Below are 25,891 nucleotides of genomic sequence, written 5' to 3'. Positions count from 1 at the left end.
ACACCTTGGTATGCACACCCACTGCACCTTTGTACATACACCCAGCACACCATGGTACACATACCCAGCACACCTTTGTACACATATCCAGCACACGGGGGTACACACACCCAGCACATCGGGGTACACACACCCACTGCACCTTTTTACACACACCCATTACACTTTGGTACACACACCCAGCACACCTTGGTACACACACCCATTGCACCTTTGGACAAACACCCAACACACCTTGCTACACACACCGAACACACTGTGGTACACATACCTAGCACACCTTGGTATGCATTTCCACCACACCTTGGTACACACACCCATTGCACCTTTGTACACACACCCAAAACACTGTGGTGCACACACCCAGCACACCATGGTACACATGCCCAGCACACCTTGGCGTGCACACCTAGCAGGCTGCCGTGTATCCAGCAGACTTGGCCCCCCCATACCTACTTCAACAACAGAAAAGTGATGGGGGTCCCACGCCTTTGCTTTTACCTGCTGACCATCCCCTCTACTCCTTCCAGGGAAATATTTCCATTTTCAGTACCTCCTTTCTGGGGACAAAACCTTTAGCAAAATCTAGGGCTCCTGAGCCATGTGGGTCTTTAGAGAGCACCACCCTGGGCATCATGGAGATTGCTCAGGCCAGCGATGGGGAGGTAAAAAGGCAGGGAAAGGATTACAAATGCACCCAGCCTGCTATCTGCAGCTGTTTCTGCCCCACTTTCTTGGCCGTTGTGGGTGGAGAACAGGCAGGAAAGTCTCTGGTCTGGCTGCATGGCTCCCAGGGACACCATGTTTACTGAAGGACTTCTCAAGGCTCTGCAGCTCAGAGTTCCTCTCAGGATGGCTGCCAACCTCATAGAACAGATGAGGGGATCACAGTGGGTATCATCAGAGGAGAGGAGGCTGGGAACCCTGGACACCCCTCTTGTCACCGCCTAGCAAGAGTTATCCGTCTCAGCCTCTGTGTCCCTCAAATCTCCTTGAAATACGCCTCCTTCTTAATGTTCTTGCTATTGTTAGTTATTGTCGAGTCAGCCCCTGACTCATGGTGCCCCATGCACGGTTGAACAAACACCGCCCAGTCCTGCACCTTGCCCTTGATCGGAGGCAGTTTGGACCATTGTGATCCGTAGGGTTTTCACTGGCTGATCTTTGGAAGTAGACCAACAGACCTTTCTCCCTAGTCCATCTTAGTTTAGAAGGTCCACTGAAGTCTGCTCAGCATCACGACAACACGCAAACCTCCACTGACAGACGGGTGGTGGTTGGCACATAAGGTGCACTGGCCGGAAATCAAACCTGGGTCTCCTGTGTGGAAGGTAAGAATTCCACCACCAAGCCACCACTGCCACCTCTTAAAGGTCTAATCCACAAGGTTTAGCAACCTTCTCTAAGTGTCATTCACCAGGGTCTACATGGAGACTCTACCCTTCTCCTCACCTGCAGTGATAGTGGCGACCAAATTTGGCCCAGTGATCTCGGACGATCTCCTCCACGCTCTGCTTCCGGGCAGCGAGGATGGAGAGCCAGACCAAGACAGCCCAGAGGCCGTCCTTCTCACGGAGGTGGTCAGAGCCTAAGAGAGAAAGAGATACTGAGCTGAAGGTTTGTTCCTGGGGGAAGGCAAGTCAGATGAATGAAGAAGACCAGTTAGTTTCATATTCAAAATTGAGTTCTATATTGAAATGGTTGGCTCTATTTATCTATTGTGTTAAATATATGCCCCCTTGATACATCTGTATTTCAAAAAACTAAAAAAAAAAAAATTCATTGGCATCAAGTCAATTCTGACTCATAGCAACCTTATAATAGGCAACTGAATTTCAAATAAAATAATATCAAAAAGATTTCTATCCTGAAAGTAGTTAATGGGGTCAATGAGTCTAGCTGATATCACATTTGCTCACTGGCATCATTCATTCAGCAGATATTTGGTAGTTGTTCTTTGTGTTGTTAGCTGCCACTGAGTTGGCCCGCAACTCATGGTGATCCCATGTACAATAGAACGGAATGCTGCCTGGTCCTGCACCACCCCCATGGATCAGTTGCAGATTGGACTGTCATGATCCACAGGGTATTCAGCGGCAGATTTTCAGAAGTAGATTGTCAAGGCCTTTCTTCCCGGTCTGTCTTAGTCTGGAAGCTCCGCTGAAGCCTATTTAGCATCGTAGAAAACAGGCAAGCCCCCACCGACAGAAGAGTAGTGGCTGCTCACGAGGTGTACTGGCTGGGAAAGGAGCCTGGTTTGTAAGCCCCTGCCTGTGCCAAGCACTGCCCTAGGTACCGGCGATGCAACAGTGAACAAGATCTCTCTACACTCATGAAGCTCGAATTCAAGTAGGTGGAGACGGCAACAGAAAAGTAGACAGATATGAGCACCGCCATTCAGGACAAACATTATGAAGGGAATAAACGTGAGTGATGATGTCACAGAGCATGACAGCAATACCAGCTGCTTTACCGGGGAGTAGTCAGGCTCAGCCCCAAGGAGGTGAGGAAGGCAAGGTCTGAGGACAAAGTACTCCAGGCTGAGGGCCAGCAGAAGCAAAGGCCCTGAGGCAGAAATGAGCCGGGAAGCTAAATCTTAGAGCTATGTATAGTCAGAACCAATTTCTGATTGTGGCATTTGCACAAATCAAGAGTGCTGTCTGAACGGGTAGCTTCGTGTGCCATAAGAATATGGTATGGGACAGAAGAAAGGGTGGGTTGAAGCCTATTTAAGAATCTATTGGTCAATTAGGAGCCCTGGTGGCGCAGTGGTTAACCGATAGGCTGCTAACCAAAAGGTCAGCGGTTCTAACCCACTCAGAGGCTCTGAGGGAGAAAAGACTTATCGATCTGTTCCCGCACAGATTAAGAAACCAAAACCCATCCCTGTCGAGTCAATTCTGACTTATAGCAACCCTGTAGGACAGAGTAGAACTGCCCCATAGGGTTTCTAAGGCTGCAATCTTTACATAAGCAGACTGCCACATTTTTCTCCCACAGAGTGGCTGGTGGGTTTGAACCGCTGACATTTCCATTAGTAGCCGAGCGCTTCGCTTAACTACTTCACCACAAGAGCTCTGTCCTTAAAGATTACAGCCTAAAAAACCTTATTTGGCAGTTCTACTCTGTCACACATGGGAACACTATGAGTTGGAATCGACTCAATGGCACAAACAACAGCAACATTGGCCAAATACAGACTTTCTCTGAAGTGAATATGGCCCTGAACACAATAGAAGATGTTGTAGTATAAGAAACATGGAGTAAGAGAAGAGGTAGGGGCAGGGCAGGGGGCACAAATGGTTAAGCGCATGACCAGTAACTCAAAGGCTGGTAATTCTAACCTACCCAGAGGCACTGCGTCCTGAAGGTCACACTCTTGAAAACCCTCTGGGGCATAGTGCTACCCTGCCACACACGGGGTCACCATGAGTTTGAATCGAACTGACTTAACTGGACAGCAACTGGTTTAGTTTTTTGGTTTTTAGCGGGGGGCCAGAGAAGCTTTGGAATTCAGGTTCAAACCCAAACTCTGAGATTTCCCAAGTGTGCGAGAAATTACTGGTTCTCATCTTCTCATCTATAGAACGGGGACACTATTTCCAACCCAGCTGTCTGTCCTATCGATGCTAGTCAAGGGAAGAGGCTAGGCTCTGGAGTCAGACTGTTCACATCAAAGCCTGGCTCAGCCACTTACCTCTGTGTGACTCGCTAGCCTCATCTGTAACATGGGGACAGTAACTGCCCCTACCCCATGGGGTTGCTGTCAGGATGAAGGAACTAAGTATGCCTAGGTATTCAGAGCAGTGGCTGGAATGTCAGAAGGTGTTGCTGTTGAAGGCAAAGTGGTTAAGAGTTCAGGCTGCTAACCAAAAGGTCAGCAGTTCGAATCCACCAGCCACTCCTCGGAAACCCTATGGAGCAATTCTGCTCTGTCCCATAGGTTCACTATGAGTTGGAATCAACTCAAAGGCACACAACAACAACAATTCACATAAGACACCAAGCATAGTGTTAATTCCTCAATACACACCTGAGGCAAATTGTTCTCAGTTATTCGTAAAATCTCATTCTCTTACTCCAGCAATGGAGTCCCTGGGTGGTACAAATGGTTGGCATGCTTGGCTGTTAACTGAAAGGTTGGAGGTTTGAGTGCACCCAGAGGCCCTTCGGAAGAAAGGCCTGGTGATCTACTTCCGAAAAATCCACCATTGAAAACCCTATGGAGCGCAGTTACACTCTGACCTACATGGGGTTCACCATGAGTCGGAACCGACTTGACAGCAACTGGTCTTCCTCTACCTACAGCAATGTCCTAAGAAAGGCACCTGTGATAAGAGGACAGGCTGTTTCTTCTTGCAACAGTGCAATGAAAATGGGAAATAGTCCTCTTGGGTTTAGGGCTGTAATACGTATATAGACAATCAGCCAGGAAGACCCAATGTCATATTGTTGTTCTTTTGAGGTGAAGTTGAGTTGATTGCAACTCACTGTGACCCCAAGTGACAGAGTAGAACTGCCCCATAGGGCTTTCTTAGCTGTAATCTTTACAAAAGCACGTTACCAGGTCTTTCTCCCACAGAGCAGCTGGGTTGAGTTCAAACCCCTAACCTTTTGGTTAGCAGCAGAGCACTTAACCATTGAGCCACCAGGGTTCCCTCCCAATGTCACTGAGCTGTTTAAACCTTGAAAATGGTTACCAGTTTTTAATAGCGAATAGTTTTTAACCTTGAAAGTAGCTGAATACTTTAACCAAAACACCTTTGACGGCTGAAGCGATGAGCCATCTATCCGCCTTGTTCCATTTACAGCATTAAATGTTAAATGTTTTTCCTCAAGTAGGAAAACATACAACCCTGATGGGGCCGTTAAGGAACTTAAAAGGCAAAAGGATCGTGTCCTGAGTTCTTCCTACACAGATAAACGGTCTACGGATGACAGTTTCAGATCTACAGCTATGGCTGGAGTTCAGCAGGGTTCAGAGGGCTCTGGGCTTGAATCATCACGCCATGGACTGATTCCAGCCTCATCCAGCAAACCCTTCACACCGCTACAAAAATGGAAGAAATTTGGAAGACGCTGCATTAGCTCCATGGCCAAGTGCCAGAAAAACAAGTCTAGGAAGCCCTGCCCAGTGGGAGAATTCCAAACCCTTTAGTCCTTTTATAGCTGAAAAAAAAAATCACTTTTATTTACTGGCTAGAGCAAATACCTTTTTGTTCTAAAGCATGGGCTTTGCACACGTTGGACCTCTTGCTGGGTTACATTACCCGGAGACCAAACTATTAGATGCTGTTAAGTCTGGGAGATAAAATGTCATAATTTAACGACAGAAAGACATAAAGTTCTTTTAGCTGGATTGAGAAAAAAAAGATCCACCTCAACCTTTTGTAGCCAAAGGCATAGTAAGTTATGAGTTGGCTTGGATAGACTTACCTACAAATAAAACATTTGCCAAGATTTGTAAGGCGCCGGGTGATCAAGTAAAATGAACTGTACCCTTCATAGCTCTTTGACGTTGGGGTAGAAATGTTGATCATGTTGCAAGTACACAGATGTACCCATTGGATGACCATAGTGTGCTTTGGAGGTGATATTGGAGATACACCTCTCTTTTTAATAACTCAAGAAAGTGAATGATAATGCCATATCAGTGACTAGTAATCAAAAAAGAAATACAAAGGTATTAAATCGTTCACTAAAACCCCACTATACAGAGTGAAAACGGGGCGGGGGGGGAGAAATGTTGACTATATATGACAGGACTAATAGACTTTATAGTCCCTGGGTAGTGCCAGCCGTTAACATGTTTAGACACTAACCCAAAGGTTGGAGGTTCGACAAGTCTACCCAATAGCACCAAGGAAGAAAGACCTGGCAATCTAATTCTTAAAAATCAGCAACTGAAAACCTTCTGGAGCCCAGTTCTACTCTGACACGCATGGGGTTGTCATGAGTTGGGGCCAACTCGACAGCAACTGGTTTAATAGGCAACATATGTAAAATGTTTTTATAAGTCAATAGAGGAACAACACCCCAATAGAAAACCATATGAAAGGGCACAATCCACCAATTTTCAAGAGAAATATATTAATAGTCAATAAGCATTTGAAAAAAATGGACAATCTCATCACAGTCAAAGAAAAGCCCATCAACATGGGGTACCATTTGGGGTCGGTCAATTTGGCACAGGTTTTTTTTTTTTTTTTTTTTTTGGTGGGGGAAGGAGACCACCTCCTACCAGCAAAGTACCAGGGAAAATGTGCATAGTTTTTAGAATAACTTCGCAATGATAATCAATGGTCTTAAAAATTCGCCTGACCTTTGATTCGGCTATTCAATTTCTCAACCTTTCACCAGTCACAAGGACAGTTGCTGAAGTAGCTCAGAAAAGAGGGAAAAATAGATAATTGTTGAGCAATAGGATAATTATTGAAAATCCAAGCAAAAGTTGGTTGGACAAAGTATTGAATACAAATCTTTAATAACATGGAAAGGTACACATTCAATTTTAATAAAGGTGGAAAAGCAGTTTACCAAAAAATATTTAATGTATTTTTGTCAAAAAATAGGACGATAACAGCACGATCTACACCCAAACATTAACAATGGCTATCTCTGAAGTGGCAGGGTTGCAGGTGTTTTTCTTCTTTTTTCTTCACACCATTTCCTTTGCCACATGTTCCACAATTACACATATTATTTTCATACTCAGAAAAAAAAAATTTTTTAATGTTGTGTAGAAATTCACATTTGAAAGCATTAAATCAAATGCCATTTACCAAAAGCTAGCTGGGATTCTACGGGACAAATATTAAACAAGGCAGGAAGCACCAAAAGAAGATGGAAGGAATACACAGTCATTATGCCAAAAAGAATTGGTCGACGTTCAACCATTTCGGGAGGTGGCATATGATCAGGAACCAATGGTACTGAAGGAAGAAGTCCAAGCTGCTCTGAAGGCACTGGCGAAAAACAGGGCTCCAGGAATTGACTGGATACCAATTGAGATGTTTCAACAAGCAGATGCAGCGCTGGAAGCGCTCAATTGTCCATGCCCAGAAATTTGGAAGACAGCTACCAGGCCAACTGACTGGAAGAAATCCGTATTTGTACCCATTCCAAAGAGTGGTGATCCAACAGAATGTGGAAATTATCAAACAACATCATTAATATCACACACAAGTAAAATTTTGCTGAAGATCATTCAAAAGCAGTTGCAGCAGTATATCGACAGGGAACTGCCAGAAATTCAAGCCAGATTCAAAAGAGGACGTGGAACCAGGGATATCATTGCTGATGTCAGATGGATCCTGGCTGAACGCAGAGAATACCAGAAGGATGTTTACCTGTGGTTTATTGACTATGCAAAGGCATTCGACTGTGTGGATCATAACAAATTATGGATAACATTTCGAAGAATGGGAATTCCAGAACACTTCATTGTGCTCATCAGGAAACTGTATTTAGAAAAATGGCAGTCGTTTGAACTGAGTAACGAAATACTGCACAGTTTAAAGTCAAGGAAGGTGTGCGTCAGGGTCGCATCTTTCACCATACTTATTCAGTTCACATACTGCGCAGATAATCTGACAAACTGGACGGTATGAAGGAGAATGGAGCATCAGAATGGGAGGAAGGCTCATTAACAACCTGTGTTATGCAGATGACACAGCCCTGCTTACTGAAAGTGAAGAGGACTTGAAGCACTTACTGATGGAGATCAAAGACCACAGCCTTCAGTATGGACTATACTCAACATAAACTAAACAAAATCCTTACAACTGGAGCAATAAGAAACATCATGATAAATGGAGAAAATATTGAAGGTAATCAAGGATTTCATTTTACCTGTATTCAGATTCAACGCCCATGGAAGCAATGGTCTAGAAATCAAATGACTCATTACTTTGGACAAATCTGCTGCAAAAGACCTCTTTAAAGTGTTAAAAAAGGAAAGATGTCATTTTGAGGACTAATGTGTGCCTGATCCAAGTCATGGTGTTTTCAATCACCTCATATACATGTGAAAGCTGGACAATGAATAAGGAACACCAAAAAAGAATTAATGCCTTTGAATTATGGTGCTATTCAAGAATATTGAATATACCATGGTCTGCTAGAAGAATGAACAAATCTGTCTTGGAAGAAGTACAGCTGGAATGCTCATTAGAACAAGGATGGCAAGACTTTGTCTCACATACCTTGGACATATTATCAGGAGGGACCATTACTTTGAGAAGAACATCATGTTTGGTAAAGTAGAGGGTCAGCAAAAAAGAGGAAGACCCTCAACAAGATGGCTGACACAGTGGCTACAACAATGGGCTCAAGCATAACAAGAACGATGAGGATAGCACAGGAACAGGCAGTGTTTTGTTCTGCTGTCCACAGGGTCGCTATGAATTGGAAATGGCTCAATGTTACCTAACAACAACAGGTAGGATATTAAAGGGATCAGTATCACCTATGAGCAGGTGATGAACTCTGAATCTATTGATCACCCATTTCCTAGATTCAGTACTAGTTTTTTTGAAAATTTAAAGAAAAAATAAAACCACTGAATCCACTCTGAGTCGTGGCACCCCCATGCATGTCAGAGTAGAACTGTGCTCCCTGTATTAGGTGGGTTTTCAATGGCTGATTTTTAGAAGTAGATCACCAGGTTTTCTTCTAAGGTGCCTCTTAGTGGGCTCAAATCAGGACTTTGAACCAGTTCTTCCCAGTTCAGTCATGGCCAAGAAAGCGACACCAGAATAGACCCCGATTTTTAGAAGTTGGGTGAACCTGAATGGTAGCCGGAATGGAACAAATATTGAGTCAAAGCCCTGCTAGAAATTTAATTTCCCTCTTAGAAAACAAGGGCAGCATACACGTTGCATAGCAACCAAGTCTCTTGCCCACTGGATTTGTGCAGAGTCTGAAACAGCACTTCCCTCTCAAAGATGGCAGCTGACGCCACCACCTTGAATGTGTGTGCCTCTCCGCAGCAGTCCTGGCAATATCCAATCTCATGCCATCAGGCTCCTGAAAGGACTCCCTCCACCTCTTCCGAGTCTCCTACCCCAGAGGTTTGACCCATAATTTTTCCCGTTCCTGATTACCCTAATTGTAAAACTTCAGGTCTATTCCAGTTTCACTTCATCGGCCATGACTGAACAGGTTCCAACCAGTTCAAAGCCCTGACTCAAACCGTCAACCCTTCTCTTACCAACCAAGCGCATTGAACGTCTGCACCACCTAGGGACTCCTTTAGAGCACAGAGATTGACTATAACCCCCTATGGGACTCACAGGGCTTGGCATGACGAGCAGGGATGCCCTGTAAGACTTTAGTGCCTGAAGGAAGTGTGGATAAGGCAAGAGGGGTATAAATGTTGGCCTTGGCGGAGACTGGGGTGGGGGATTGGGGTCAGCTGGCATCACAGATATGTCCTTCTAGCAAGGACAAAGCTTCAGGTTTGCACCAACATCTCATTAGCCATTTTTACTGTTGCTGACTTAGTGTGGACATGGGTCATCCCACCTGTGTTTCACCCCTTTCCTCCCAGGCAAAATCCCAACTTCTACTCTGTGAACAGTTAAATGGTGGCTTTGAATAAAAGCAAACAGAATATCTGTCTTCTTCCTTATTTTGTATGTTCACATCTGCCCTGTCTTCAGAACACGAGGGCCCAGAAAAAATGTTTCTACTGTAGTATTTATACATATTATTGCTAACTCAGATTTTGAAGCCTGTTTCCTACAAAGTTCTAGCTGCTGGTACAGCCCGAGCCAGCCACTTAGTTCAGGATTTTGCAGGAGAAATGTACCTATATTCCCAAAGCCAGTAATGACCACTCACCTTCTACTAACTTAAAGGCTGGTGGTTTGAACCCACCCAGCAGCACCAGGGAAGAAAAGCCTGGTGATCTGCTTTCCTAAAGATTACAGTCAAGAAAACCCAACAGAGCTCAGTTCTACTCTGTAACACGTGGAGTTGTCATGTGTCGGAATCTACACAACCGCAACGGGTTTGGGCCCAGCCCAGCTCAGCCAGGAGGACCTGAGAAGCAGCCAGGCCCACCTAGAAGGAGGGTGCTCGGTTCTTTCTGCCCATGACCCCAACGAAATCGCTACCAAAAGGGGGGACTATTTTTTCTCATCAACAGCTCACTGTGTCCTCTCCACCTGAATTAAACTTTGAATTCTCTCAAGCTTTAGAACCATACTACTTTAGCTAGGAAAAACCACAAAACCCATTGCCGTCGAGTCGATTCTGACTCATAGCGACCCTATAGGACAGAGTAAAACTGCCCCATAGGGTTTCTAAGCAGTGCCTGGTGGATTTGAACTGCTGACCTTTTGGTCAGCAGCTGAACTCTTAACCACTATGCCACCAGGGCACACCAATAAGTATACTCACTTTACAAAAGAAAAGGAGAAAAAAAGGGAGCACCCAGTCATCTCCAAGGGATGTTCATTCCATGGAAATCCCACTGTGGAGACCTCAACTCAGGAAAACACACTCCTTATTAACAGATCAAGTCATCACAGCCGAAACTCGTATCAGGGAGTTCTGAACTTGCCAGTTAGGGGAACAGAAATACTTTTCACCTGTTGCTGACTCCAAGTTGTAACATAGGCTAGTGATTCTTGGCCCCGGCTGCACCTCAGAGTCACCTAAGGAACTAACAAGGAGCCCTGCTGGTGCAGTGGTGAAGTGCCTAGCTGTTCACATAAAAGGTCGATGGTTTCGAACCCACCCAGTGGCTCCTCAGGAGAAAAGGCCTGGCGATCTGCTCCCGTAAAGATTACATCCTAGAAAACCCTGTGGGGCAGTTCTACTCTGTCACATGGGGTCACTATGAGCCAGAATTGATTTGATGGCAACAGGTTAAGGAACAAATTTAAAAGTAGCAATGTTCAGGCTTCACTGTGGACTAAAAAATCAGAGCATTTGGGGCCCAGGCATCAGTTTTTTTTTTTAAAAGAGCCTCTTTGGGTGGTTCTCACGGGCAGCCAGGATTGAGAACCACTGCGTTAGGAGAAGGTCACTCTGTACAGACTCATGATTCAGGCAGAACACTTAACCAGTCGCCGTGGAGTCCACCCTAACTCATGGTGACTCTGTGTGTCATAGTAGAACTGTGCTCCATAAGGTTTTCGGTGCCTGATTTTACAGAAGATCACCAGGCCTTCCTTCTGAGGCACCTCTGGGTGGCCTTGAACCTCCAACCTTTTGGTTAGCAGCTGAGCACGTTATCCATTTTTACCACTCCACTAAAAAACCCAGGGACTCTATAATCTGTGGCCAAGAGCCCATGCTCTCCCAGGTTCCCCAGACCCAAAAGGTGCTGGTGAGTGTGGGCATGGCCTAGGAGTCTCATTCTTTGTGTTCATTCCACTCTTAGGTGTCATACAACACTCCCTCTCGCCAGCTCTCATCAGCTTGGAGGATTAACAGTAGGGTCAATGGAACTGGAACTATGGAGACCCCAAGGAAGGGGTATTATGTGATAGAGATATTCTTCCCATCCCAGGTAGGAGCTCTGCCCCCCAGTACAGGAGTTGAGCGTTTATAGAGGGCCCTGAGGGAGTTTCAGTTTTCAGACGTGACAAGGAGGCCCTTGGGACGTCTGTTAATCACACAGCCCGCTAAGCTCTGGCCCGGCCTGGATTGAACCACGTGTATGTACACAGCCTGTTTCCAAAGCCTAGCAGGGAAAACTGCTCTCCCAGTGCTGATAATGTTGTCATCACGCCCCCTCACCCACATCTGCAGCCCAGCCAAATGTTACAGACTGACCACAAGGAAGGAAAAGAAACCTAATAGAACCTCCAGCATCTGAAATTCACGTACGCAGAGTGAACGATCCTCCAGACAGGGAGTGGACTCAAGTTTTCCCTGCTTTTACCTTTTTGGAAAAAAAAAAAAAAAAACCTGTTACCATCGAGGGGATTCCAATAGCTACCCTGTAGGACAGAACAGAACTTCCCCATAGGGTTTCCAAAAAGCGGCTGATAGATTTGAACTACCAAACTTCTGGTTAGTAGCTGAGATCTTAACTACGGTGCCACCAATATACAATATCCAATAGTGTACGTGTATAACAAGAGAGTCTAACCTATTCTATATCCATACAACAGAGCAAGGACAAGCCCAGTCCTGAGCTGGGATGTACATAGTTCATGTAGGAAATACAAATGAAGAGGCAGGCAGGCCCCACCCCTGGAAGACATATAAACTGTGTAACTGTTGGGGGAAAGAAAATGCTCTTTCACAAAGCAACTGGAGGCAAAGTCAATAATATAACCCCTAGACAACCGAGAACACAGCGCCTACTATAAGGGCAGTAAGAATTTAGTATATACAAACCATGGCTTAAGCTGAACCTAGCCCATGGTTCAACATGGCTCCAAGTTACTGTCAACGACCACAGAAATGGGGGTAGGCGGGGGAGAAAAATAAAAGTTAACATCACATCTAAGCTAATTAAAAATACTTTAAAAACCTCTTCATCAACACAGGCTTTGTGTTAGAAGCACTTTGTTAGCAGGTAATTTGTGTGGATGATCAAATGGCAACTGAAAATATCGAAACTCTCTTCTAAAATTTCATATAATTCTGATGTTATCATACCTCAGAACATCCTGTCCAACCCCCTTCTAACTGGTCTGTATTTGTAGGGTTTTGTTTTTTTGAATCCTCCCAAATCTTGGGATGCCCAAAATACCCAGATCTCCAGAAATACATCCAACTCAAAAATGATAAAAATGTGTATATATATAACTTGGTATTGCAAAGAATAAATAACAAGATGGAAATCTTTTCTTCCTTTCCTTCTTCCTTCCTTTTTCCATCCGTCCTTTCTTTCTTCTTCCTTCCTTTCTTCCATCCGTCTTTCCATAGTTTTGTCCATCCTTCCATCCATTCATCCATCTTTCCATCTTTCCTTCTTCTGTCCATCTATCCTTCCATCTATCCATCCTGCAAACACTAAGAGACTACCATATTAAAAAAATAGTGCTGAAAAAAAATAGCTATTATTGTGAAAGACTCGATACAGAGCATTTTCTTGGAAGCAATAAAACATTGTTGCTTGCCTGATTGTATTTGGCAAATTTGCATGCCTAGCGACATTAACTCAGAAAACGTGTAATGAAAATAATAGTATTACTTAAGATGGTGTCAAGCATGGGGCTCTTCCAGGCATTCACAAACAGAACAGTTCTTTGGTCTGACCTATGAAGGGACGAGCTCTGGGCTGTGACAATCATACGCCCCAAGAGGGTATGGCTTCTTTAGAAACCAATGATAATGATAGCGACAGTAGACATCTTCAACAAATGCCAAAGAAAACCTCAAAGTGTTTGGTCTCTCACATCTTTTTAGTATTTTAGTACATCCCCTTTGTATATGGGAACAAACCCAGATTCCTTTAAATTTGGAACTTCAGAGAAGTAGTGAGAATGCCATTTAATTGAAGAGTTTTCTTCTATTTAAATCTGAGAATTTATAAAAACTTCTCCTTCCCTCTGTAAAGCAGTTGTCCCAGGCCCTTCCCAGGGAGTGGGTGAATACCTGATCCTAACATAAAAGATCATTTGGTCTCAACCATGACCTTGGTTCTTCGGCAGAGCCCTAAATATGGGTTTCCTGTTGTCTGGACCCAAAGTTCTCCACAGGCAAAAAGCTGGACACGGTATCCATCGCCACCCTGTTACCCTGGCACACTGAGAGTCCAAGATGCCGGCATGGAAATTTCCACTCGGATATATCTTGCTCCTCTTGGACTTAGCCCTGGTCAAAGGCTTGGCATACTTGACCCTGAGGTAGCTCCATATTTTCACGCTTTCTTGGCACTGAACTATGCATTCCTGGTTGGCACACAGCTCCATGCCCCAGGGACTCTGGAAAGGCCTCCACTTGGATAAGCCTTGGATACATTTTAGAAGCTTCACCCCAGGCTCTGGGCTAACCAAAACCAGCTGCTGAGGAGTTGATTCTGACTCATGGTGACCCCACGTGTGCAAGAGTAGAACTGTGCTCTATAGGGTTTTCAAGGCTGTGACCTTTCAGAAGTTGATCGATCACAAGGTCTGTCTTCCAACGCCTCTGGATGGACCTGAACCTCCAACCTGTTGGTTAGCAGCTTAGCTCATTAACCATTTGTAATGCCCAGGGACTCTAAGCTCAGGGATAGAAACTTGCTATATCTCTACGTACCCCCCACCCCCTAAACTAGCTCATTTGACTCTGAAACCAAACCCCATGGCAGAGAGGAAGCTACTCTGGTCAGCTGGCTTTTACAGGCTAGAGCTGACGGTCAGCGAGGCAAGTGGCTTGTCCATAAATGGCTGGAGAGGATCTTGAAAGTGGATCATTAACCTCACATTCCTATGTCTCCATCCTGCCCTGACCAAACTGGGTGTGACATCTCAGACAAATGCTTACCACTATTCCTGGTGAAAAACACAAATACTGGTTTTCACTAGGGCTACAGATGGTGCAAACTATTAACCCACTCAGCTGCTAACCATAAGGTTGAAGATTCAAGTTCACCCCTAGGTGCCTTGGAAGAAAGGGCTGGCTTTCTGCTTCAGAAAAATTAGCCATTGAAAACCCTACTGAGCACAGTTTTACTCTGACACACATGGGGTTGCCAGGAGTCAGAGTTAACTCGACAGCAACTGGTAGGATGTTTACTACTCCAGATACACAACAGAATCATGGGAGGAGAGGTATCTCAAAAACAGATCCTCAGGTCCCACCCTTCCAGGGATTCCAGGTAGGATTGTTGTTGCTGTTAGGTGCCATTGAGTGGGCTCTGACTCCTAACAACGTCATGTGACAGAGTAGAACTGCCCCATAGGGTTTTCTAGGATCTAATCCTTACGGGAATAGGTCAACTCAAACCGCCAACCTTTCAGTGAGCAGCTGAGTGCTTAATCACTGCACCACTAGGGCTCCTTGTTAGTTCCTTAGGTGACTAACGTGCAGCCGGGGTTGAGAATCTCTAGCCCGTGTTACAGCTTGGAGTTGGCAATGGGTGAAAGGGCATTTCTGTTCCCCTGGTTGCTGAATTCAGAACTTCCTGATCTGAGTTTCAGCTATGATGGCTTGGTTAGGAAGGTGTGTGTTTTCCCAAATTGAGGTCTCCATGCTGGGGTTTCCACTGGAAGAACATCCCTTGGAAATGATTGGGTGCTTCCTTTATTTCTCCCTTTTCTTTTTTGAAGTAAATATACATGCTTTTTTTTGTGCTTCCTAGCTAAAGTAATATGGTTCTGAAGCTTGAGAAAATTCAACGTTTAATTTGGGTGGAGGGAACACAGCGATAATGTTAATGAGGAAAAAAATAGTTCCCCCTTTTAGTAGCAATTTTTGGGGGGCCGTGGGCCGGAAGAGCCAAGCACCCTCCTTCTGGGTGGACCTGGCTGCTTCTCAGGTGCTCCTGGCTGAGCTGGGCTGGCCTGGGTGGAGGAAGGCAAAGCCAAACCCATTGCCATTGAGTAGAATAAGGGAAATAATAACATTGGCTAGATATGAGACGGACATCATGCTTAGTAAAATAAAGGGTCAGCAAAAAAGAGGAAGACCCTCAACAAGACGGATTGACACAGTGGCTGCAACAATGGGCTCAAGCATAATAATGACTTTAGGGATGGTGCAGGACCAGGTAGAGTTCCATTCTGTTGTACATAGGGTTGCTATGAGTTGGAACGGACTTGATGGCACCTAACAACAAGAAGATGTTGTTGTTGTTAGGTGCCGTCGAGTCGGTTCCCACTCATAGCGACCCCTATGCACAGCAGAACAAAACACTGCCTGGTCCTGCGCCATCCCCACAATCGTTGCTATGCTTGAGCCCCTTGTTGCAGCCACCGTATCAATGCACCTCGTCGAGGGTCTTCCTCTTTTCCGCTGACCTTGTACTCTGCCAAGCATGATGTCCTTCTCCAGGGACTGAGCCCTCCTGACAACACGTCCAAAGTATGTAAGACGCAGTCTCACCATCCTGGCTTCTAAGGAACATTCTGGTTGTACTTCTTCCAAGACAGATTTGTTCATTCTTTTGGCAGTCCATGGTATATTCAATATTCTTTGCCAACACCGCAATTCAAAGGCATCAATTCTTCTTTGGTCTTCCTTATTCATTGTCCAGCTTTCACATGCATATGATGTGATTGAAAATACCATGGCTTGGGTCAGGCGCACCTTAGTCCTCAGGGTGACATCTTTGCTCTTCAACACTTCGAAGAGGTCCTTTGCAGCAGATTTGCCCAATGCAATGTGTCTTTTGATTTCTTGACTGCTGCTTCCATGGCTGTTGATTGTGGATTCAAGTAAGATGAAATCCTTGACAACTTCAATCTTTTCTCCGTTTATCATCATGTTGCTCATTGGTCCAGTTGTGAGGATTTTTGTTTTCTTTATGTTGAGGTATAATCCATACTGAAGGCTGTGGTCTTTGATCTTCATTAGTAAGTGCTTCAAGTCCTCTTCACTTTCAGCAAGCAAAGTTGTGTCATCTGCATAACGCAGGTTGTTAATGAGTCTTCCTCCAATCCTGATGCCCCGTTCTTCTTCATATAGTCCAACTTCTCAGATTATTTGTTCAGTATACAGATTAAATAGGTATGGTGAAAGAATACAACCCTGACGCACACCTTTCCTGACTTTAAACCAATCAGTATCCCCTTATTCTGTCCGAACAACTACCTCTTGATCTATGTAAAGGTTCCTCATGAGCACAATTAAGCGGTCTGGAATTCCCATTCTTCACAGTGTTATCCATAGTTGTCCACACAGTCGAATGCCCTTGCATAGTCAATAAAACACACGTGTCTGTCAGTTTGTCATACTGTGGGGGCTTGTGTGTTGCTGTGATGCTGGAAGCTATGCCACTGGTATTCAGATACCAGCAGGGTCACGCATGGAGGACATGCTTCAGCTGAGCTTCCAGACTAAGACAGACTAGGAAGAAGGACCCGGCAGTCTACTTCTGAAAAGCATTAGCCAGTGAAAACCTTAAACAAGGTATCAGATGATATTAAGAAATTACTTTTGCAGGGCCACATAAACCAGAGACTCCATCAGCCTGAGACGAGAAGAAACTGGATGGTACCTAGCTACCACCAATGACTACCATGAGGGAACACGACATAAAATTCCTGATAGAGCAGGAGAAAAGTGGGGTGCAGAACTCAAATCCTCATAAAAAGAACCAGACTTAATCATCTGACTGAGACCAGAGGAACCCCAGAGGACATGGCCCCCGGACTCTGTTAACCCAGAACTGAAACCATTCCAAAGCCAGCTCTTCAAAGATTAGACTGGACTATAAGACATAAAACGATACCTATGAAGAGTGTTCAAGCAGATACATGAGACTAAACGGGCAGTTCCTGCCTGGAGGTGAGATGAGAAGGTAGAAAGGGATAGGAGCTGGTTGAATGGACACAGGAAATTTGGGGTGGAAAGGGGGAGCGTGTTGTCACATTATAGGGAGAGCAACTAGGGTCACATTACAATGTATGCATAAATTTTTGTATGAGAAACTAACTTAAGCTGTAAACTTTCACCTAAAGCACAATAAAAAAAAATAATAAAGATAAAATTAAAAAAAGAAATTACTTTTGCATCTCAGATACATCTACTGGTTTCATCCCACTCGGAGCAAAGGAGAATGAAGAAAGCTAAAGACACAAGGAAAATACTGGCTCAAAGGCATAAAAGACCAAATGAACCAGAGTCTCCACCAGCCTGAAACCAGAAGAACTAGATGGTGCCCAACTACCACCAATGACCGCCGTGACAGAGATCACAATAGAGAGTCTGGGACAGAGCAGGAGAAAAATGTAGAAGAGAACTCAAATTCACGTAAAAAGACCAGACTTAATGGTCTGACAGAAACTGGAGGAACCCCCCGTACTATGGCCCCCGGACACTCTGCTAACCCAGAACTGAAACCATTCCTGAAGCCCACTCTTCAGAAAGATTAGATAGGGTTATAAAACAAAAAATTATACATGTGAGGATCTTGCTTCTTAGTTCAATCAAATATACAAGACCAAACGGGCAGCTCCTGTCCAAAAGCAGGATAAGATGGCAGGAAGGGACAGGAACTAGTTGAATGGGCACAGGGAAGCCAGGGTGGAAAGGAGGAGCATGCTGTCACATCGTGGGGATTGCAACCAATGTCACAAAACAACGTGTGTATAAATTTTTGAATGAGAAATTAACTTGAGCTGTAAACTTTCACCTAAATCACAATTTAAAAAAATTTTTTTTAAATAATATATGAGAAAGGGAAAGCGATGGGAATATATATTACAGGTAACACTGAATTGGGCATGAATTAATGACTATGTAACCTGAGCGAATAATACTTGGTGGTTACATTATGACATTCTGTCAATTTTTGTATAAGTTTTAAGTTCTCCGTAGCAAAAAAGGTATAAAAATGTTAGATATTTTGTTGAAAACTTGAAGAAACACTTTTCTTTCTGAAAAGGGAGCAATGTTTCCTCCTCCCCACTGCCCCACTTGAATTCCCCTGAGACCCTTATATGTCCCACACCCCATACCTCCTCCATAATGCAGCTTCAAAACAAAAGAGTATTTACTCTTCAAACACATAAGTAAGTACAAGTTTCCTCCCTTTTGCCCTCCCCAAGATCAGGGTGGGTGGGAGAGCAGAGTCAGGACTTAGGAGTAGGAAAAAAAAAAAAAACTAAATTACTTCTGGAGTTCCGCTTCTATTTAAATGTAGAAACCTACAAGAGAATGTCACTGCATCCTAAAAACAGGAAAATCTATACAATCGTAACTTTTCTTAGACTCTTCAGAGAGATGAGGACATAATGCAATGAAGTCAAGTAAATTCTGCAGAGTAGCAAGCCCCTGCAGAGAGACAGGACACAAGACTTGTCTCGCCTTTGGCACAGCATTGGAGAAAGAGGTAGCTGCCATACCAATGGATTAAAAAAAAAAAAAATCACATAACAGTTTCAAAAACTCTTAAAGTCCAGTGTACACTATCATTTAATTTAAAATCGCTCGTAGTCCCAGATATAAGGGGACATACTCAGAAGTTCTTTTCCACTGGCTTCCACTGGGTGCTCAGAAGACTGGGGACATGCAGGGAGATGTGGTAGTAGGGACATTCAGGAGATAATCAGCTTGCTGGGACATAAGCATGAAGCCCCTCCCATGTCCCCAAACCCTTCTCTCATAGGAAACAAAAGCCTTAAGCTCCTAGATGTGAGGGCTGAAAATCCCACAACCCAAGGGCTCAGGAAGATCCATTGTGGCTGGTGGAGGGGTAGACATACAAACTCTCTGCCCCCAAGGGGAGGATGGAATCCTATACCAATACTAAGCAGAGGTCTGCTGCCACTGGGCAGGGTCAACAGCCCGGAGAGAGAATAATCTGTGTTACAGACACGTAGGAACTGCTAAAAGCTATCGGTAGAACCCCAAACCAACCCACTGCCATCGAGTTGATTCCAACTCATAGCAACCCTATAGACCAGAGTATAACTGCCCCCATAGGGTTTCCAAGAAGCACCTGGTGAATTTGAACTGCTGACCTTTTGGTTAGCAGCCGACCTCTTAACCACTATGTCACCAGGGTTCCACAGATAAAGCAGGAACACTGATAAAGCCCTCCAGCAACCCATCCCCACTTAAAACCCATAGTAACAGTAACCCACTGCTGGAGGAATCTGAAGCCTGTGGTACATTAAAGGTTATATCAGAAACAATAAAACCCAAACCCAGCTCAGCGTCTGACTAGATTAACTTAACCTCCCGTACTAATGACCTGACAGAAGATTATTTATGCCCATTATTGGGCATAAATACTATTTACATCAGTCTCTATTATGCTTATACACATATTATCCTGAATTCAATGAAAAAAATTATGAGACTCAAGAACAACAAAAATAACCCATTGTCAAAAGATAAAGCAATCAACAGAGTCAGAGATTAATCAATGTCAGAACTATCAGACAGGTAGTTTAAAATAACTATGTTTCATATGTAGAAGATATAATGGAAAAGATAGGCAGCATACATAAACAGATGGGGGATTTCATCAGAGAGATAGAAACGATAAAAAGTGTCAAAGGAAAATGTTATAAATAAAAAACAAAAAATAGAAAGAGCACTTTCAACAGGCTTATCAGCAGATTAGACAAAGCTAAGGAAAAATTAGTGAACCTAAAGATATATCAACAGAGGTTATCTAAACTGAAACACAAAAAGAAAAGATAGCGAAAGAAAGCCTAGTGAAAGACAACTATGATCACAAATTGTCTAACACATGTGTAACTGGAATCCCAGAGGCAAAGAGAAAGAGAATGAGGAAAGAGAAATATTTGAAAAGATATGGCTGAGAATTTCCTAAAATTAATGAAAAACAACAAACAGCATATCCAAGAAAGCACAGAGACTCTCAAGCAGGTTTGAAAAAAAAAAAAAAATACACATACCTAGACACATTATAATTAAACAGCTAAGAATCAAAAATTCTAAAAAATCTTAAAAAGCCATCCAGAGAGGGGAGATTAAACACAAAGGAACAAAGATAAGGATTACAGCAGACTTCTTAGAAACTATGCAGGCCAGAAAGTAATGGAATAGCATCTTCGAAGTATTGTGAAAGAAATTACTTTTAATACTTTACATGTGATAATAGCACTGTGGTTACATTATTTTTTCTAAAGGCCCCTCATCTTTTTTATTTTTTACTTATTTTTATTACCGTACTTTAGATGAAGGTTTATAGAACAAACTAGCTTCTCTTTAAACAATTAGTACAAATATTGTTTTGTGACATTGGTTACCAACCCCATGACATGTCAACACTCTCCGTTTCTTGACCTTGGGCTCCCTATTACCAGCTTTCCTGTCCCCTCCTGCTTTCTAATCCTTGCCCCTGGGCTGGTGTGCCCTTTTAGTCTCATTTTGTTTTATGGGCCTAATTTTTAGCTGGAAACCCTGGTGGCATAGTGGTTAAGAGCTACAACTGCTAATCAAAAGGTCAGCAGTTCAAATCCACCAGACGCTCCTTGGAAACCCTATGGGACAGCTCTACTCTCTCCTTTAGGGTTGCTGTGAGTCAGAATTGACTCAATAGCAACAGGTTTTTTTTTTTAATCTTTGGCTGAAGGGTAAACCTCAGGAGTGACTTCATTACTGAGATATAAGGGTGTCCAGGGGCCATACTCTCAGGGTTTCTCCAGTCTCTGTCAGGCCAGTAAGTCTAGGGTCTTTTTTTGTGAGTTAGAATTTTGTTCTACATTTTTTCCAGCTCTGTCTGGGACCCTCTATTGTGATCCCTGTCAAAGCAGTCAGTGGTGATAGCTGGATACCATCTAGTTATGCTGGGCTAAGTCTTATGGAGGCCATGGTAGTTGTGATCCATTAGTCCTTTGGACTAATCTTTCCCTTGTATCTTTGGTTTTCTTCATTCTCCCTTGCTCCAGTGGGGTGAAGCCAATGGAGTATTTTAGATTAAAGGCCCCTCATCTTTTAAAGATTCACACTGAAATATTTATGGCTAAAATGATAAACTGTAGGAAATGGCTTCAAAATAAGCAAGAAGGAGGACTTCCTGGTATGTTATGGTGGAGATAAAACAAGATTGACCATGAGTTGGAGATAAAACAAGATGGTTGAAACTGGTTGATGAGTATAGGAGGATTCAATTTGACATCCTCTCATAAAATTTTGAAAATTTCCAGAATAATAAAAAAAAAATTAAGGGAAATAAAAAAGAAATGGGGAAAAGAGATAAGTGAATCAAAGCACACATTCCAGTAGGTTTCTCTGATTTTTTACCTCTAACTCTCCTCTCAGCATTTGATTCACAGAAGGTCCACAGGTCTCCAAACTGGGGTCACAGATTACCACAGAGGACTAGCCCCACCACCCTCTGTAGTAACATCAAACTAAGAAAGCCTACCAGTGCCAAAGCTCTCTTCTCCACACAGAGAGCACCGTCCTGAGTCCATCAGATTTGAGAAGAATCTCCATCCCGCTGGGGTCTCATATACAGGGACCTTCATGGATTTGGCCACCCTGAAAAATAAAATTTGAAGCAACAGTCAATTCATATTCTTCCTTTGTTTTCTTTCCTCGGCACAGAAAGAGATATTTAGCATCTATTAATTCCATAATTAGATTTCAGGACATCCTGAACACTGCTGACAATTTTCAGAATGTCAAGCCCTAAGGTAAGAAATGTTAAACAGCCCATTCCAATGGTTCTCAGTTGTCCTTTCCCCACAACATAGAAAATATTAAGTTAATGTACATAATATCCTCATATTTGTTTCTCTCCTATAAATTTTTCTTTATTGTTTAAGGCAAGATCTTGGAGTCTAAATTAAGATGACATGTAGGTACAACCACTTTGGAACATTGTCTGGCAGTACCTACTAAGGATAAAGGCACACACATCTTGCTCCCGCCATCATTTGCCACGGAGTCAGCTCTGACTCAGGGTGATCCCGTGTGTGTCAGAGCAGAGCTGTGCTTCGTAGGGCTCTCGGTGACTGATTTTTGAGAAGTAGATCACCACGCCTTTCTTCCAAGGTGGTTCTGGGTGGACTCAAACCTCCCACCTTTCAGTGAACAGCCAAGTGCATTACCATCTAGGGACTCCTACACATATCTTAAAACCAAAAAACCAAACCCACTACCATCAAGTTGATTCTGACTCATAGCGGCCCTACAGGACAGAGTAGAACTGCCTCACAGGGTTTCCCAGGCTATAAATCTTTACAGAAGCAGTCTGCCACACCTTTCTCCCCCAGAGTGGCTGGTGGGTTTGAATCGCTAACCTTCTGGCTAGCAGGCCAGCACTTAATTACTATGCCACCAGGGCTCCTGTACACATATCTTAAATCTGTTGCCGTTGAGTCAATTCCCATAGGATTTCCAAGGAGCAGCTGCTGGATTTGAACTGCCAACCTTTTGGTTAGCAGCCATAGCTTGCCGTAGCTCTTAACCATGGTACCACCAGGGCTCCCACACATATCTTACCAACCCATTGCCATCAATTCGATTCCGACTCATAGCGACCCTATAGGACAGAATAGAACTGCCCCATAGGGTTTCCAAGGAGTGCCTGGTGGATTCAAACTGCCAACCTTTCGGTTAGCAGCTGTAGCTCTTAACCACTATGCCACCAGGGTATGAACCAGTAATTCAATGTCTACAAATTCCAATGACCTGTAGTGGGCACTATGGTGCACTGCTCAGATTCGCCACCTCTCCTACAGAACATACACATTTTAGGACTAGAACACTCATTCTTCCAGCTGCTGGGTGTGTCGATGGCGGGCAGCTTCCCCTCCTTGCAATTATTCTCTACCGAAGAAAGATGTCTCACTCCAAATCACACTGCCTTCCCTGGCTCAGTATTCATCCAATGGTGGGTCAAAGAGGGATGAACAAAGGTCCAGCTTCCTTGCCCTGACTTGGCAAGGAAGTGCTCTCAGCCTAAGAGCTCCCTATAGGTTGGCCGAGGTCTTCATCACGATTGCATTGCAGCCCAACTCCTCTCTCTGTCCAATCCCCTTTCCTCACCTCCCCAAGGTGTTGGTCTAGAAGGGAACTTTGATCTTGAAGGCAGGAAGCAATAAGATTCCTCCAAGCAAATCTCTCTCATGGCTACTTCCTGGGACACCTCGCCAATGATATTACCCAACAGTGTATATACAAGAATGTACAAGAATGATCATCGTATCACTCTTCATAATAACCAAGACAACACAAACGTCCACAAAGGAGAATGGACAAATAATACATGATATGGAATAAAATGCCATAAATTCCATAGAACAAATTATTGCCATGTGAAACAACCTGAATGAATCTCACAAACGTAATATGGAACGAAAGAAGCCAGTAAGAAGAAAATATATACAGTACTCTTCCATTTAGATCAAATTCAAAAATGGCCAAAATGAATTAACGCTGTGACAGTTCAGGCTCAAAGGCTCAGAGAGGTTCAGGACTTTGTTTCTGGTTCCACTGAGGTAAGAGGCAAAGTTGGAATTTGACCCCAGACCTGCTTACTTTCTGCTCATGTTCCATTCCAATACGCCATGCTGTCTCCCCAACTGTTGTACTGCTTTGAGAGGTATATTCGATATCAAAGCATGCTGGAGAATGAGCTGATTCCAGGGACACTGGGCTGAAGAGTTCAGGGCTTCCAACCAGTTCTCTCCAGTTGGAACCCCTGTTGAGAATTTGTATTTCTAGCAAGTTTGCAGGCGATGCCAATGCTGCTAATGAGGGTCCAATTCTGAGAACTACTAGTAGAACAGTGGGTCTCACAATTTATCACATACATGACTCAGCTGGGGATTTTGTTCAGCTGTAGATTCTGATTCAGTATATCTGGGGTGAAAATGCAAATTCCCAGAAGGGGGTTGGAACCAGAACGAACCGGTTCAAAGCCTGGAAGAGTTTCATCTTATTTTTTTCCTACATGCAAGCACCCGAAAAAGAAAAACAACAAATGCTTCTACCAGCAAGGCTTAGTTCTCTGAAGGCTTTGGGTGCAGAAAGTGCCAGGGAGAGGGACCAGGGAGGGGTTCCCTGCTGAAGAAAAGGAGGAAAGACACACAGAGCGTAAGTTACACAATGTAACTTTAGGTTTGTTTGGGACCAACGGGAGGGAAAATGTCTTGAAACCCTTGGCACAGAAAAGTAAACACCTCCCTTCCTAAGTAACCCTACTATGACTAATGTGCTCAGGATCTCACAAACGGTGTTCTAAGGGTCTTTCAAGTTTGCCTGGAAAACAAGCACCTTTTATGTCGGGATCTTACTTCAAAGGCTCCATTTTCTCTCTTTTTCAATGGTCTAAGAAAGACACAATCATGCTTTAGTAGGAACAATGAAGGCAACCCTTCCCAAATTGTAAAGCAAAGGTCAGTTTTCATAGCCATTCATTTCAAGGTCAGAAGCTCAAGAAAGGAGGGGTAAATCACGCAGAAACCCCTTCCCCTGGGAGGGAGGGCAGCACAGAGTAGGTCGAGGGTCAATGTTAATTTAGCAAGCACAAATGCATATGAGCACCGAGAATAGAATATGCAACGGGGGGCTGAAATGAGGGTGTCTGAGGAGAGCGTTCTTTTAGATTCAAAGGTGTCAAGGGTGTAGCCAGAATGTTCTTGTAGGTTCAAAGCCAAGTTGACAGTTTGGAAGGGAGAGTAAAGGATTTCCCCAGCTCCCACCCTTCCCAATTAATCAGGAGGCCAACAAGCTGGAGGCGGCAGCCGGATGTTAAAGGACCGGATACTTTTATAACTATGAGCCACGGCTGCAGCTATGCAAGCTAAGATAACAACATGGGTAATGAAATTCCAGGATCCTGAGCATGCGTTGATTGTGTCCTAGGGTCAGAAAGGAATTCTCTCCCTCCCTCCTCCCTCTTCTGAACTTGGGATCCATCCCAAACACAGCCGTCAGCAGATACCATGCTCCGGACTGGCCTTTCGCAGGAGTCCCTGAAATCCTCCGGTACAAACGCTCCAAATGAAGCTGCTCGAACGAGGGTCTGCACCCTTCTCTCCCCCTGACTGCCATCGCCAATGACAATCATGAGAATCCACTTTGATAGGAAAGACCAGAACATGAAGAAAAAGAAAGAAAACCAACCTGGGTCTCCTGCAAGTACGAGTGAGCTTGGTCGCCAAAAGAACAGGCCGGATACGTACTCAGTCTAGATCTTAAAGCCCTCAAAATGCAGCCTTGGGTTGGAAACAGCTCCAACCTAGCTTTCCTACGTTTCTCTCACACTGCTCCCTGTGTGTTCCATGCTCCTAACCAACTGGACTGTTTGCTATTTTCCAAACGTACCTTAGCATTTTCTTGCCGCTGT

General features: G+C 44.0%; 1 protein-coding gene across 1 annotated transcript in view; it reads right to left on the bottom strand.

Moving 5' to 3' along the window:
• The window catches only part of PGM5 (phosphoglucomutase 5), a 190,423-nt gene that overhangs the window by 60,629 nt on the left and 103,903 nt on the right, over positions 1–25,891 (bottom strand). The window contains exons 7-8 of the mRNA XM_049895222.1: positions 21,959–22,074; positions 1,453–1,588 (exon numbers count right to left, since the gene is read on the bottom strand). Coding sequence (XP_049751179.1) covers positions 1,453–1,588; positions 21,959–22,074 — 252 coding nt within the window. The remainder of the gene's footprint in view (positions 1–1,452; positions 1,589–21,958; positions 22,075–25,891) is intronic.

The sequence above is a fragment of the Elephas maximus genome, chromosome 9, assembly GCF_024166365.1.
Source record: "Elephas maximus indicus isolate mEleMax1 chromosome 9, mEleMax1 primary haplotype, whole genome shotgun sequence".
NCBI classification, from domain to species: domain Eukaryota; kingdom Metazoa; phylum Chordata; class Mammalia; order Proboscidea; family Elephantidae; genus Elephas; species Elephas maximus.
The sequence above is the reverse complement of the archived record's forward strand: the minus strand, read 5'-3'. Positions and strand labels throughout refer to the sequence as shown.